General features: G+C 40.2%; 1 protein-coding gene across 1 annotated transcript in view; it reads right to left on the reverse strand.

The window, feature by feature from the left end:
* The window catches only part of LOC133982538 (cytosolic carboxypeptidase 4), a 156201-nt gene that overhangs the window by 100013 nt on the left and 39203 nt on the right, over positions 1 to 16985 (reverse strand). Inside the window, 3 exon segments of the mRNA XM_062421593.1 lie at positions 3338 to 3375; positions 10986 to 11079; positions 14330 to 14461. Of these exon segments, the coding sequence (XP_062277577.1) occupies positions 3338 to 3375; positions 10986 to 11079; positions 14330 to 14461 (264 nt within the window).

The following is a 16985-nucleotide window of genomic DNA, read 5'->3' on the forward strand; positions in this document are numbered from 1 at the left end:
CCATCCCTACCGCCGCAGGGCCTGGAAGGCTTGTAAAGGTAGAGGGTAAAATGAATACAGCTAAATATCGCGAACTCCTGGAGGACAATCTGATTCAGTCTGCAAGAGAAGATGTAATTTTCTAGTAAGACAATTACACGATCCATACAGCAAAACCTACACAGAAATAGTTTAAAGACAATATAAGGTGAATGTTCTGGAGTGGTTCAGATTCTGTGCACCTGATTTCTCAGAAGAAACAATTGAGAAATGAGCCACAGTCTCACTTTGTTCTAACATATATCTCATAGTTGTCGAGGAGAAATGAATGAGACACTATTGAGATCTCTTATCTGACTTTCTTTTCCTCTGGGGACTTAAAGGGGGTGAATATTTTTATGCACTTATTTTACATTATATATTTGTATTTAATTGACATTACTTTGTAGAAATTTGTTTTCACTTTGACATTAAAGAGTTGTTTTTTGTAAATAAAAAATAAAAATCTAAAGCCAAATTATATTGACCATTATTCAATGTATTAAAGCAGGGGTGTCAAACTCTGGGCCGCGGGCCAAGTATGGCCCACAGTGTAATTATATTTGGCCCGCGAGGCAATACCAAATGACTACTAGAGCTGGCCCACTGGTATTATACAGCGCATGTACCGCTAATACTACAAATCCCAGAATGCTCTGCTCGTGTTTTTGCGCGTCAATCCCGGTGCTTCCTCTGTTGACAGTACATGCTGCTAGTCCTACTGGTACCGTGCTACCCATCCCAAAAATGGCGAAAAGAAAGGCAGAAAACAGGAGCTTTCTGGACAGGTGGGAGGCAGAATATCTGTTTACATAAGTAAAAGACAGACCTGTTTGTCTTGCATGTGGAGCCATCGTGGCTATAACCAAAGAGTACAACATTAGAAGACACTATGAAACGAAACACCACGACAAGTACAAGGACATGGACATGACTAAAAGGCGTCAGAAAGTAGAAGAGATGAAAAGAAGTTTGGTTTCACAACAGACTATGTTCAAAAAAGTAATATCACAAAGTGAGGCTGCTGTAAAGGCGAGTTTTATTGTGGCAGCAGAGATCGCAAAATCAGCCCGGCCCTTCAATGAGGGAGAGTTTGTGAAAAAGTGCATGATGAAAGTTTTTGACGTCGTGTGCCCAGAGAAAAAGCAAGCATTTTCAAATGTGAGCCTGAGCAGAAACACAGTAGCTGATCGCACATGTGATCTTGCCACCAATCTATATGACCAGCTGATGGAAAAGGGAAAAGATTTATTTGCATTCTCCCTTGCTGTGGATGAGAGCAGTGACACATCCCATACTGCCCAGCTGGCAGTCTTCATCCGTGGAGTGGACTCAAATCTGTGTGTTACAGAGGAACTTTTTGGATTAAAATCAATGCATGGCACAACCACGGGAAAGGAAATCTTTGAAGAGGTTTCCAAATGTGTAACTGAAATGAAGCTGACTTGGGATAAACTCGTGTGATTAACGACAGATGGTACGCCAGCGATGTGCGGTCAAAAGAGTGGACTGGTGGGCAGGGTACGGGAGAAGATGCGGGAGGAGGACTGTGTGGGTGAGCTAACTGTTTATCACTGCATTATACATCAAGAAGCACTGTGTGGCAAAGCCCTAAAGATGGAACATGTTATGACCACAGTAACACAAGTAGTTAACTTTATAAGAGCCAAAGGTCTAAATCACCGACAGTTCAAGTCTCTATTGGAGGAGTGTGGTTCGGAATATGCAGACGTGCCTTATCACACAGAGGTGAGATGGTTAAGCCGAGGAAAAGTACAGAACAGATGTTTCGAGCTCCATGAGGAAATTTCTTGAAAGCAAAGGGAAAGACACAGCAGAGCTCCGGGAACAAAAGTTTCTGTGTGAGCTGACTTTTATGTGTGACATCACGAGCCATCTCGATGCACTGAACCTGTAGCTTCAGGGGCAGGAGCATATCATCACAGACATGTAGGCTGCAGTGAGGGCTTTTAAAACTAAATTGTGCCTGTGGGAGAATCAGATACTGCAAGGAAACCTGGGTCATTTTCCCTGCTGCCAAACAATTAATACGCAAATCTCTACCGCCGTGTTCCCATGTGCACAGTTTGCTCAAAAACTCAGCGTACTCGGCACCGAGTTTACCCGTCGATTTGCCGACTTTGATGTCCAGAAATGTAGGTTTGAACTGCTCAGTAATCCCTTTGCAGATGACGTGGAAAACGCACATACCAACCTCCAAAAGGAGCTGACTGAACTCCAGTGTAGTGACACGCTGAAGTCATAGTATGATGCTGTGGGTGCCGCACAGTTTCCACATTTCATCCCTGACACAATGCCTCAGCTCCGCACCCAAGCTGCTCAGATGCTCTCCGTGTTCAGCAGCACTTATCTATGTGAGCAACTGTTCTCCTCCATGAAGATGACCAAAACATCTCACAGGACTTGTCTGACAGATGAACACCTTTGCTCGATCCTGAGGATTTCCTCTTCTCAGAGCCTGAGCCCAGATATTGATGAACTAGCATCCAAGAAGAGATGCCAGGTATCTGGCTTGAACACAGAGTAGATCAGTGTGTAGCAAACTGAGCTACAATTAAAGTTGTCTTTATGCATTTTTTCTTGCTAGTCCAAGGCAGGCGCTTGAATGGTTGCACGTTCATTGAAGGATATTATTATTAGTCAATTGGTTTATTATTGTTATTTTATTTTTAAATGTATTTGCCTGTGGAAAAAGATTACTGTTAAATTTAAATTTAAAGAAGGCTGCATATAAAGAAAGAGGCATACGATTTTTATTTAAATTTTATTTAAGAAATGAATGCCATTGATGTGTTTTTTTATTTGAAATTAGATTTTGCATGTGTGCAATATTAAGTTATATCAAGCTTTGCTTGTTCCATATTGTTTGAATTTGTTTAAGTCCATTTGTTCAATAAATATCAATGTTGGCCCGCGACTTTGTCCAAGTTTTAAATTTTTTTCTAAAACCTGTAAACTGCTACTGTTAATGACATTCTTATTTTCTTTAACTTGACTAGGCAGTTTATGTCACTTATTACAAAGACAGCTCACCTCCTGCCACTGGAACCAAAATATATGTACTTTTACATGAAGGGATGATGAGATGCCACACAATCACAGCATGACCACATATCCACAGAATAAAGAAAAGAAAAGGAAATACATCATTAAACAAGAAATAGCCCCAGAAATGTAAGCATTGCAGAGAGATATGGTGTGAGTGCTGTTATGTGGTGGTGGTGGTGGTGATGAAGGTGTACATCCATCATACTGGGTGAATGAAGCTGGTGAATGATGAGGCTCATGAAAAACTTACTTGTGCTCAGCAAAGCAGCAAAGGCATTGATGGCTGCCCTGGAAAACAAATGGAAGAGAAAGAAGTTAGTCTGTCAATCACTTTAATAAGTGGGGTTTTGGTAGTTTTGGTATGACAACAAACACAAAATTGAATTCATCATATAGTCAGACAAACATACATTTTCTGTAGCTCCTGTGGAGGTGTTATATAGCTTTGAAGCATCAAATTATAAGAACAGTATATTCTTGGATATATTACAATGGACATGATCTGAAAATTCAAGAAAAGTAACCCTGTTCTTAAACACTACTTGATGAGATTATTGGGCTTTAAAAAAACTCTACATGGGGCTTCAGTGGTGAATATAATGATTGACTCCTTTGCTTGTTGTCACCCTTCATGGTAAACTAGGAAAACACATCAGCTGGCATGATAAGAACCTGCCCTGTGTCAAAATCTAGTTTTGAGACTGTGATGGCCCCAGCCGCACAGAGTAATATCCACTCAACTCACTCTCCTCTTCAATTAGATTTTCTACACAGCTTCATTTCATTTGCAGGCAGCCGCCCTAAACACTGTTTGTTTGATTTGGAATTAGTTGATTTACTTTGAGCCTTACATTGTTACATTTTAACAATGTAGGGTTTTGTACAGTTTCCTGTTATATTAATCATTTCTTTCTTTGTCTTTGTGTTACCATGCTTGGAGGAGGACTTTTCCTGGTTGAGTAAAAGGCGGGGCTAAGGGCTGAGGACGCTTAAATCTTGAAGCAATCTCAGACTGAAACATGTGCTGCTCTGTCATGGGGGGGGGAGCAACATATCACACTCTGAAAGTGCAACTTTCAATCAGCGTATTTGCTTTCTATGGTCCTTATGGTTCGTATTTTGGTCGACATGCTTAAACAATACACAGAGTCTATGATTTCTTTATGTTGTCATATTTATGTCCATTTTCATTCAGGCACCACTGTTATATATATTTTTTCCATTCCCACAAACAAAAGAAATGTTCTTATCGGTTGAGGAGGAGCAGACACATCAAATTAGAAAGGAGATATAAATTCATATATTCAGATTTTTTTTAAAAACCGTGTGGCTACAAAACCAAAAGAGCGCTTGCCATTTCCAGCTCCTCACATACCAGCTGATACTACCTGAACTGCAAGTAGTTAGCACCACGATTAGCTGGCTAATTGAGTCTGATGCTCCCTCTGACAATCACATGATTGTCAAAGTGCCTGATAGATGGGGAGTGTTCACCCTGCACGTCACAACATAATTTAACTAAAATACAATGACCCTGTTTTTTTGTTTGTTTGTTTTTTTTAAACATAATTCATCAAAAGATCAAATTATAATTTCGGCTCCAACACACTCCTATGGGTCATTCTAAGTGCATCACTATAGTGGCTAGATTACATAAACACAACTATAGGTCCTTTTTGCTGGCTGAATTTAAGACCTATAGTGTCAATGATGAGTATGTTTTGGACCCAACCCATGACATCACTGGTGAAGCGGGAAGTAAATGTGTGAATCCCCTTTTTATATCCTGGAAAGCATGGTGTGTATGGTAAGTAACACATCAATCAACAGTTGTCTGTCTTGATTAAACCATGCAGACAATGCAGCTGTAAATGTAACAAAACCAGGCTATACATAAAAAAAACTGTGATAGTATGTGAAAGCAATAGATGTATATTGGCTAAACAAACAAATAACAAGAATTGAAAGAAATACATGTAAGTGTAATGGGGACAAATGGTGTCGTCTCGTGAGGTGCCCGAATGTATTTCTTTTCCCTCTTGGACCCCCTTAGTAGGTTAATTCATGTTTTTCCCCAGAGTTTTGTGCTTTCTCGTCTTGCAGGTGACTTTCAGTTGCTCATCACCACCTGCTACCTGTGACTGCAGACCATGTGCTGTCCTCTTGGTCCAGCTTGATGCTCACTGCTACTACTATTATTAGAAGTCATATTTGCTTAGTGCTACCACTATTATTATTAGATACGTTTATTTTATTATTGTTGTTGTTGTTATTGTTATAACTGTTGTTTCCTGCGCTTCTCTTTGTGTGTCTTTCCCCCTCCCTCTTTCTCTCTCAACCCAACCGGTCAAGGCAGTTGGCTGCTTACATTGAACCCGGATCTTGTGTTCTTCCCTTTCTACCCCCCTCCCTTCCCTTCCCTTCCTGCCACGTGCATTCCTCAGTGACATCCACAACATGTGACTTGAATCCACATCTCTATTTACATGGGTGGAAATTTGGATTGAAGTCTAACCTTACACGATCTGTGTGGTGGTACTTTGGGAAAAGCAGAAGCTCTATTGATGTTACTGTTAGTATTGATCAGAGCATATTGCATTGAGTTCTACACTCTGGCAGTGGATCAGTTTATCAAGCAGCTCGCTGGTGATCCACAGCTAAGTGATTTTTGATTAAGACTCAGCCAGCTTTGCTCAGAGGATGACACCTAAGTCTATATCTGACCTGTGTGTGTGTTAGTGTGATTTATGTCACTTTAAGGAACACACATCAGACTTATGACTAATTGATTGGGGAAAGCTTGCACAACTGGGGACAAAACCTGTGTTCCCAATTGGTAAAACACTGATTTTTGGTCTATGTAAATACCCCAACTGACTTGGGGTATTTACTCTGACTTAAATAAAACTCTGTGTGTGTGTGTGTGTGTGTGTGTGTGTGGTTTCCATGTATGTGTACTGAGATGAAGAATGTGACACTGTCCAGAGTAGTGTTACTAACACTAAGTAAACCAGGGTTTCATTAACAAGACTACCAAAGGGTGACAAGAGGTCAGGACCCCTGAGGCTGCTAGCAGCCACAAGACTCAGTCCTGGTCGACCCTCTCTTCTCCCTCTACAGAAGAATGCCTGGTGCTGTTATACACTTATGTAGTTTCTATACTGATGACACTCAACTATTCCCCAAATTTGACACTCAGGTGGAGGTATGCATCATATTACTGGGCAGAATGTCAAGAATTTTCTGTGCATCGAGGAGTGGAAAAATGCAATGAAGGCTCTGGACATTATGGGGTTGTCATGGTTGACATGCCTCTTCAATGTCGCCTGGAGGTCAGGGACAGTGCCCATGGACTGGCAGACCGGGATGGTGGGTTAAAAAGGAGAACCGGAGGGTGTGTTCAAACTATCGGGAGATCACACTACTCAGCCTCTCGGGAAAAGCTTATGCCAGGGTGCTGGAAAGGAGGCTCTGTCTGATTGTGGAACCTCTGATTCAGGAGGAACAATGCAGATTCAGTCCTGGCCGTGGAACAGTGGACCAGCTTTTCACCCTTGCTGGGTTACTGGAGGGGGCATGGGAGTTCCCTCATCCAGTCTACATGTGCTTTGTGGACTTGGAGAATGTTTACAACTGTGTCCCTCGGGAGACCCTATGGGAGGTGTTGCGGGAGTATGGGGTACCAGGGTTGCTGTGAGAGTTGTGTCCGCATTCTCTTCAATAAGTCAGACCTGTTTTCAGTGGGTGTCGGGCTGCGCCAGGGCTGCACTAGGGCTGCGCCAGGGCTGCACAAGGGCTGCCCCTTGTCTCCGATCCTGTTCGTTAATTTCATGTCAAAAACTACAAAAAATGTCATGTCAAAAGTGTAAGGGGACCTCAACTTGAATGAGTATGATACCTCTACACACAGCTGCAGAATAGCTAGAAACATGTGGCCTCTGATCAACATTGATGTGCATGCCCCTGTAGCCTACTACATGATGCATGGAACATTTGCAGTCCAAGTCATTGTAATATTGTGTCCCTGACAAACACATTTTTAGCGTCAAGTCATACTGTTATCACATTGTGTGTCATCAAGTGAATGGATCAAAACAAACAGTCATGACAACAGTGCTGACATATTAACCAACAGCACCATCATTTAAGAGAGCAGCAAAAAAATAAATACTAAATAAAGCCTTTTATATTTAGTAAGTTGATATGCTGCTGAGATAAATAGACTGCGTTATAATGCGTTTCACTTCAGAGGTATCAAGCATTTGAAGGATGTGAAGAGACATGCTATGAAAGAATTGATTTACTGCTTGTTGCTGTAAGGTTGAACATGGTGTTGGGCTGCAGCTGGCAGGCAGCCACGTGGCTGACAGACTGTGTTTCAATGCCTGCTTCACCTCAGAGTTGACTACAGCTGCTGACTTCTACTTGTCATGATTAACAGAGAAATAGTATTTCTTTTGAGAAAATAATATTTATAGACTAGAATTAAATTGTTCAGGATGTGATTTATAGTATATCATAATTATGCAATTGAGCTTTTGAGCATCCTTTATATTACAACTTATTCCTGTAATTTTTTTTTAAAGTCAGGTGTGTCAAAATATCTCCTCCTCCTTCAGGGGAGTTACAGTTATGCTCACACTACAATCTGAAGAGAGTGGAACATATGTAGTGAGGGATTAAGTGCTGCTGACAGTGGGGAATAGATGGATAGATTTAGTTGTTCAGCTTTGGACAGTCTGACTGACTGCTCTGAAAGTGTGGTCTGCAGCCAACCAGCATATCTAACGGCTGCCATATTACAGCTATAATTGGATAAATCAGTGTGACAGACATGTCTAACTGCCTCTCACACTTAAGGGAAATAGCATATCTCCTGCCTCGTTGCTCTCATTACATCACAGGAATTCACAGCTGCCAATTCTTACAAATTATCCAAAGTAGCAGCTGGGTTTGAAATCCCGGAGTCTTGTAATTGTGTTAGAACAATTGACAGCTGGCCTCTGCATGTATAAGATACAGAAATCTCACCCTAGGGCTATAAATTTGTGATGTCACCACTGGGGAGTTTCATGTTCACTAGTAGCTGATCAGGGACTGGTATGCCTGGCATTTATCCAGGCAGAGGCGTCAGTACTCCTGGTGCACTTGGCATGCTCCACCGGGTATACTGTAGGATGCTGGCTATTTGAGTCAAATGCCATTAGTTCTGACAGTGACAGATGAGACGATGATATACAATCCACAAGGAGAAGGGCCATGGCTTCTCTTTAGATCACTCTTTACTTCAAGAGATATATGATGATGTGTTGAGACCAAGAATATGCTGATATAATGATGATGTTTCCCTGTAAACTGTAAAACGTCCATGATGGTGCAGTCTTGCAGACTTTAAAGGATTTACAAGATTTCAAGCATGTTGGTGAACCTACGCTAGCCATGATACTCGCAAAAACACAAAAGGCTCTAGAGCCGGTGTTTGGTTAGTCTGTTGTGGGCAACTGCAGAAACATGACAGTACAACATGGAGAAGGGCACACAAAAACAACGATTCTTATTTCCTGGTGATAAAATACACCAAGTTAAACATACTTATGAAGATTGTATTCCATTGCTGCTAAGTTTGTTCTGCTACATGGAACTACATTCTACACACTGGACCTTAAAACATGTCCATCAACACTCAAATTTACAGTTTTGTTATTCACTGAGGATTACCAGAAGTGGGTCTGAAACACTGTGTTTATCCTGAGGGCAGCTCTGGGTAAAAGGTCACAAACTCAATACATTTAAAAGGCTTTATCTACATGAGAGGATTAATATGACAGAAACATTCACTACAGTATTTGTCATCATTAAGATGTTTAACATGATAGCCATGTCCCTGATTTGACCTTTGTTGTATATCATTCCCGCTCTCTTCCTCCATCTCCTGTCACTCTCTACTGTCAGCTTTATATAAAGAAATGCCAAAAAAGTATTATTTTTAACTTTGAGTGATGGTCTGGAGATATAAGCTATCCCCAAAAAACATAAAACACACCCTCTGACTATGACAAGTCCTTCCCAGCCTTTTTTGTTTTGGACCCTTAAAATTAAGAAATAGGAGAAGGGTATGACTGTGGAGGTTCATGGTATTGCGTTCCCAATTGGTAGAAGAGACTGATATATGTTTTGGACATAGATCACAGGGCATGCTCCAACTTCACATACAATCAAAGCACAACTGAAATTGTTCCTGCATATCTAATGTGTTTCTACTGAGAATATAGCTGCTGATTTGATGAGTTACATGATTTAATTTTTCCCTGAAACAATCAGACCAATACAATACAATATCCAGTGTTCAAACAAACAAACTCTGATCATATTCTGAGTTATTAGATAATGCACAATCAGCATATCAGTAAATACAGACACAAATAATGAATAAATAATATAAACACATTCTGCCAGCAGTAATGACTCATATGTTTCTGAGCAGGAGTTAGAACACAGTAGGAATTCAGGTTTGTATCTATGTGCTTGTTTTTGTTAAACAGGTATTATAATATATAATATAACAGTCTGCAGAGAGAAAACACTGCTGATCTGTCAGTGATAACTGTGCAACTTTATTAGTATTAGCACAGTGCAGGTGTGCAGACTCAAACTCCATCAAAAGTTGCTGCAGCTGTTGAAGCCGACTGACAACTGATCTAGCTGTGATCAGCTGATCCAGCTGTGATCAGCTGATCCAGCTGTGATCAGTCATCAGAAACAGACGTTGCTTCACTTGACCCTTCAAAGGAAACGTCTCATGTCAACATATTTCCTCTCTATTCATATATATATTTCTTCTCTCCTCGAGTGGTTTCTTTGTGTCTCTCCATGCTGCAGTGGGAGGAGCTAAGATGTAAGAAATGCAAGTGACGGAAACGTGGATGCAATTTAAGATGCTTGGGATGTACCCATAGACTCATGTTGTTTTCACAACCTGTTTCCATTGCCCCCAAGTGGCCAAAAACACTTAATGCAGGTTTAAATTATTCTAATGCAACATTTCTAGCCAACTCAAAATCCAAACAAGTATTCACCACAATGTCATTATCATAACTTTTTATGATCACATAACCATATGATGGTCAGATTTTGCATTATTTTCCCAGCTACTATCCTGAAAATATAATGTAATCTGGGAATGCAGCATGGATACAATTATTCTGTTATGTCAAAGAATTCACTAGCTGACAGGAAATGCTGATAAGTTTCAGTTGTTGGCTAGCATATATGTTAACCTTGTTTCTCTGTATATTGCATTGTCATTGTATTCTCCTGTTAGCTTCCAGGTATGAGGTCAGGCTACATCCTTTTACCACATGACTAGAGTTCTATTTTTCTGTTGGCACTGGCCTTGTGTAGCCACCCAGATGCTAATTCATAAACTGCCAAAGTATATTTAGGCATAAATAAACAAGTCTGGTTCTGCATTTTGAGAAAAGGATTTGATTTCATGATGTGTGTCAGCCAGAGCCAGAGCCAGGGGCCGTGACCGTTGTCATTTATCATTCATTTACACATTATCTGATACTTGCTAGCAACAACTGTTGATTGAACGGTAACTTTAGAGCCCACATTTTGTGCAGTGCTGTTGTTAAAGATCCCTTCCAGACACGATTTAAGATAAAATACTCTGCTTTTAGTAATAATTTGTTGATACGTTTTTTTTCCACAATAAGTAAAATGTACCTTGTTAAAATTCTTAAAATGATCTCTCCTCCCTCTCCCTCATTGAAAAATCCAGAATCTATCTGCCTAATGCTTTCCTCTAATCCAAGTCTTCTGTCTTTGGTGTATGTCATCATGAGAAATGTAAATGTAAATGTTTATTGCAGAGTTCAGGGATCCTGGGTACATACTTGATAGTCTGCAGATGCTTGGTGGTATACCGAGGGATGAGGCGGTAGATGACATCCAGTCCCTGATTTTCCCCAATAAGGTTAGCTGTGGAAACTGTAAGAGAACATAAAATATACAGATAATATTCATTCTGACAAAGAGGAATGATGAATTAGTTGAAACTGGTGCCCTGCTGAGGACAAACAAACCTTTAGCTACTTTAACTAAGTCCTTAGTATTGCATTAGGTTGAATGTCTTTCCATTAGATGGGGGAATTGTGATTTATAAGAAACCTGCCTCTTTTTCTCTTAACTTGCGAGGTAGTTGGATTTGTGAGATTACAAGATCCATGATCAGTATGTACTCATTGGGCCAGCGTGGGAATGTCAAACACCAGATTTAAAACTGTTACTGTATATTGTTATATATACCTGGCAGCAGGGACGTCACTAAGATTTTATGTTCAGGGCGGCTTAGACCCAAAGTAAAATCTTTGAGATATACAGAGCTCTATGAGCGATGTGCCACGCTCACAGTATACCAGAACCAGGTACTAAGAGATGGCATAGTGAAATTTGATGAACACACATATCAGTAGTGTAGTAGCTATACATAGGTATTACACCTATCCACTAGAAAAGGTCCCGGATTTACTTGCGCAATGATATGTATCAACATTAATTGCTAGACAGAGATATGTTCTGACATACTGATATCTTTTAGCATTTTCTGAACGGACGCAAAAGCTCATCAGTCACAATGCAAGCGTCAGGCATTCTGTCACTCTCCTTCAATTTAAGATATTCTCTGAACTATATTATATAGTAATTAGTTATTTAGTACATTAGTAGTTTTATTCTCTGAACTACAGTCATCTGCAACTTCATTAGGAACACCTGTGCAATATAATTCAATCCAATACAACAGCTCTGCTATAAATTCTGCTTTTTTTTAGAAGTTTAAACATTTTCAGCTTTTGTTGACATTGCCAAAAAAAGTGATAATTCTACTTTGTTTATTACTGAGTTCATACTAAGTGGTGGTGTACTTGGGTGCATTACATTGCATCCTAATACACCACAATCACTAAATAATAAACATAAAGCAGTATTTTCACCTTCTTGTCAAAAAAATGTAGTATAAGCTTCATAAATGTAGATTTAGAGCTGTTTCATTGGATTGAATTAGATTGCACAGGTTAGGCCAGTGAGTGTGATTAAAATAGTTAACTCATTCTCTGAACTCTATATTATTTTATAGTAATTACAAGTTATATAGTATTATACAGTTAAGTAGTGATATTCAGCTTCAGTAGCATCACGTTTTTGTTGAATGCCTCACTCTCTCTCTTCAGGTCTGCTGAATGAGAAACATCCGAGTGACTTAAAATTGACGTTTTGTAACATCAGCTGATAAAACGCGCAGCACCGCAGCATTTTACACATTGCGCCGCTAATATCACCTGTTTAGTTGGAGCCATTAATATACTCTGAGCCGGTTAGCCTGAAACTTGTTACTATAGTAACGTCACAGTTACCTGTCTGAGGATTAACGTTGTTAATGTTGACATCACATGGCACTGTTTTCATTAGTGTTTCGGGCTCCGCTGTTTTTTTCTGAGCAGGTTCTGCCTCAGATGTTGTAGATTTATGTTTTAACCAGCGGTCTGTGTTTGTTTCCTTAAACTTAATATCACTGTTAGCTTCTCTGTGTTTGTTTCCTTAAACTTAATATCACTGTTAGCGTGTCTGTGTTTGTTTCCTTTAACTTAATATCACTGTTAGCTTATCTGTGTTTGTTTCTTTAAACTTAATATCACTGTTAGCTTGTCTGTGTTTTTTTCTTTGAACTTAATATCACTGTTAGCGTGTCTGTGTTTGTTTCCTTAAACTTAATATCACTGTTAGCTTGTCTGTGTTTGTTTTTTTAAACTTAATATCACTGTTAGCTTGTCTGTGTTTGTTTTTTTAAACTTAATATCACTGTTAGCTTGTCTGTGTTTGTTTCTTTAAACTTAATATCACTGTTAGCGTGTCTGTGTTTGTTTCCCTAAACTTAATATCACTGTTAGCGTGTCTGTGTTATGCTAGCGGGAGGTGCAGAGAGAGCTACAGGTGTGTTCAGGGTCGAAGTTAGACAGTTGGACACAGTGGTTTCGACCAGTCGTCCTGCAGTAAGCACTGCTGCAGACGTTGGTTGAACATTAATATGCATGGCTGTACATTTTTTGAAGACGTTAGTTAAGGCCTAAGCTGGAAAGTTCTGTGGGAAACCCTGAATGATTTAGGGGGGCTTTAGAACATTTTAGGGAGGCTTAAGCCCCCCCAAAACTGGCCTAACGACGTCCATGCCTGGCAGTGATAGGCTTAAAGACTGTGTAAAGTGAATTCAGACATTTTCTTCTAAACACATTAAATAGGTCATAAATGTATTTCTAAAAAATGTGTAAAAAGCATTTCAACCATTTAGATTTAAATTGTGGAGCTAGGCGTCACAAACTGTGTTTCAAAATTTCTGTGTTCAGGATTTAGTAGGCGGGTCTGAAAATCACAGCCGTGTTACCCCTGCTGCTATAGCGGTATAAATGCATTCAGCGCACACTACTACTACTACAGTCTACAGTTAGCTGCCGAGTTATCCGCCGAGCTAGCCCCCGAGCTAGCAGCTGAGCTAGCGGCAGAAAGCTCTCAGACATAGCATCCATGTTTCTGGTAGGTGACACTTGGTAGGGGGCAGGGTTTCAGCGAACTCGACGGGCACACCCACAGCGTTTTGGAGCAGAGACAGAGGCTGATTTTTACACAACTTTGAAGCCTAATTTCTAAAATTTGGCGATTTTTTTAAGCATTCAAATTTGGCAGGGTGGTTAACAACACACTTCTCTGTGGTATGTCAAACTCAGAACACATATTTATTCTTATTTTAAGAACTTATTTACTTGAGTTTAACAGACATTCATTTATATGTAAAAGTTCCACACTGCAGGTTTAAAACATGAATGAATCACATCCTAGTCTGTACATGGCATGAGTGAACCTTCAGCTCTTTATCCTCTCAAGTGGTTTCTTAAATTGTCCAGTTTAGACCTTTTAGATTAAAATCAAACGGTGATGGGTAGTCACAAGGAAAGAGAGTTAGCAAGTTTAAAAAATATTAGCAGAATTTGTTCAGTCTTTTATGGGGTGGTAGGCCAGAGAAGATAAAAAAGACCTTATCTATATCATAATTACAAATTACATAATTTTCTTCAGTGGTTTTCAGCAAAGTTACTGTTATTGCATGTATTTTTTTAATCATTGTCTTTGCATTGTGCCGTAGTCTGAGCTGTGTACCACTTTTGTCACTAGAAGTGTGTGTTGGTACCTGATCTGGAGAAGACCTGGATGACCCAGAGGCAGGCTGCAGCCCGCCTGGCATCATTGATGTTTTGTTTTAACAGATTTAGAGTCAGCAGCACAGCTTCAGCTTCCTCTGCCTTCACACCTATACAACGGTCTGCAGACACACAAACATACATACACACACTTATAAATGTACTGACAATATAAGATTAAGATGAATAGTGTGCAAATTTCAGCAGCATAATTTGCATAATTTAGGCTTTTTTTTTGACCGGTGAATTTAACAATGATTGTGAAGTAGTTCCTGACATACCATCTGCAATAAATCCATTTCTTCTTGTTTAACAGCTGAAAAAACGGTCACAGTGCCAGAGTTGTACTACGTCTCTTAATGAATCATGGGTGTTTTTTGGGCATGTTATTTCCCATTTCCTTTAAAAGCGAGCTGCACTTATACCTTGGCAGATTGCTATTCTAATAGCAGATTTGCCAAGTAGTAAGAAAGAATGCTTCTCTGCAGAGGAAAAATATCTGCTTGTGCGCAAAGTGAAAGCTCCTGACCCATTATGAGAACACATGGAGTACCAGATACAATGCTAGGAATCATGCTAGGTTACTCTTTGTTGATTTCTCATCAGCATTTAATACCATCCAACCCCACCTGCTAGCTGAGAAATTACTGAGCAACTTCAGCCTTTACCCAGGCCTGGTGGGTTGGATACTGGATTTTCTTATACAGAGGTATCAGAGGGTAAGGGTGATCAGTGTGCTATTTAGTGTCCTTACATCATCCACTGGCTCCCCCCAGGGGTGTGTCTTGTCAACCTGATCTCACAGAAATACGTGACAGGGGCACCACCCCTGTTAACAAATGGTGGGTACACGCAATGTAAAATCAATGGGAATGCTCTTGCGTGGTGGACACACGGATTCCCCGGTTCACTCTAATAACAGCCTTTTAAAACAAACTATTGATTATATTATTATTCATGTGGTAAAATGCTGAAAGAGGACAGTATTTCCCTTTTTAATAACGTAAAGGTAAAGTCCAGCGGTAATAAATATAATTAAAGCTGCAAGCAGCGATGAACGGGCCCTCGCCCCCCCACGCATGTCGGGCTGTGGAGCAGTCGGAGGGCGCGCAGGTAGACGTCTTCATTCACAGGCTTTTATTTGACGTCGCATGATGTGGTGAAATATCACTGCCTGTGTCCACTATGTGGCGCTAGAGATCACCCACCAATTATATGTCATGTTGTAGTGTGTGATGTGGAGAACACATCCTGTAAATTTCATATAAATCGGATAATGTTTGTCATATGAGGCTGACTTCCTGTGTCCAGTAGGTGGCGCTGTGTATATGACACAGTATTGATGAATAGATGTGTTCAGGGCGGGACCCTCTACATGCGTGATCAATTTGGTGTAGATCAGACGATGTCTGTAGGAGTTATAAGGATTTCCTGCTTTTTGGCGAAGGATCGAATGGCGAAGGAAATTGTCGGCACCGCCACGCCCAAACCGAATCACTAATCAGAAAGTTGTTTTGAACTTTTCATCTCCAATGTGTCAAGATGATTCTGAGTGAATTTGAAGTTGGTCGGATTAAATCCCTAGGACAAGTTCGTTAAAGTATGAGGCGTGGAAATCGCCAAAATCGCACATATCTTTCAAAATGGCCGACTTCCTGTTGGAGTGACGTCATGGGTCCAAGAGACCTTTTAGTGCGTCTTTACGAGATACATCCGTTCATCGAATTTCGTTTGTCTACGTCAATCTGAGTCGAGGGGCTCGATTTTTTTAATTGTCTAGGGGGCGCTATTGATCCATTTTGCGTCGCAAACTTTGGTGAGTCTTGGGGCACGTTTAGGCTGTCAAAAAGGCGTTTGTTTTATAGGAACTATAATAATAATCAGGACAGATACAATAGGGCCTCGCACTGGTCAGTGCTCGGGCCCTAATAACTACCTCATTACACCAAAATGACAGTTATATCATACACAACCTGTTTTTTAGACAACAAAAAATCGTATTTAATGCACTATAATAAATTCAGTTAAATGACTATTAAAAATAACGATTAAATAAAAGATTTATAGATTAGAAAACAGACGTATGTGACTTTGTTGAACCAGGGAATCCGTGTGTCCACCACGAAAGAGGATTCCGTGATGGGGACACGTAAATTTGACACATTACTAAATTCAGTGTTAAGAAGTCGTGCCCCCGTCACGTATTTCTGAGAGATCAGGCTCTTCTTGTCCCCCCTGCTGTACATCTTATATACCAATGACTGCCTTAGCCACTATGAAAACAGATACATTATTAAGTTTGTGGATGACTCTGTCATCGTCAGCCTTCTTAACTCTCAGGAGAATCAGCATGGCCCTGTAATGGATGATTTTGTGTCCTGGTGTGATGATGCCTTTTTGCATCTAAACACCACAAAAACAAAAGACATGTCCATAGATTTTAGACGCCTTCCTCCTGCCCCTCAATGTAGTGTAATTAAGGGACAGGATGTTGACATGGTGACTTGCTATAAATATTTAGGCACTCTGATTGATAATCAGCTAAAGTTCGATTTGAACACTTCCTCTGTGTGCAAGAGAGGACATCAAAGACTCTCTGCACTCGGGAAACTTGCCAAGTTCAAGGTGGACAAATCAATTATGGCT

Source organism: Scomber scombrus, chromosome 6, assembly GCF_963691925.1.
Source record: "Scomber scombrus chromosome 6, fScoSco1.1, whole genome shotgun sequence".
In the NCBI taxonomy this organism is placed as follows: domain Eukaryota; kingdom Metazoa; phylum Chordata; class Actinopteri; order Scombriformes; family Scombridae; genus Scomber; species Scomber scombrus.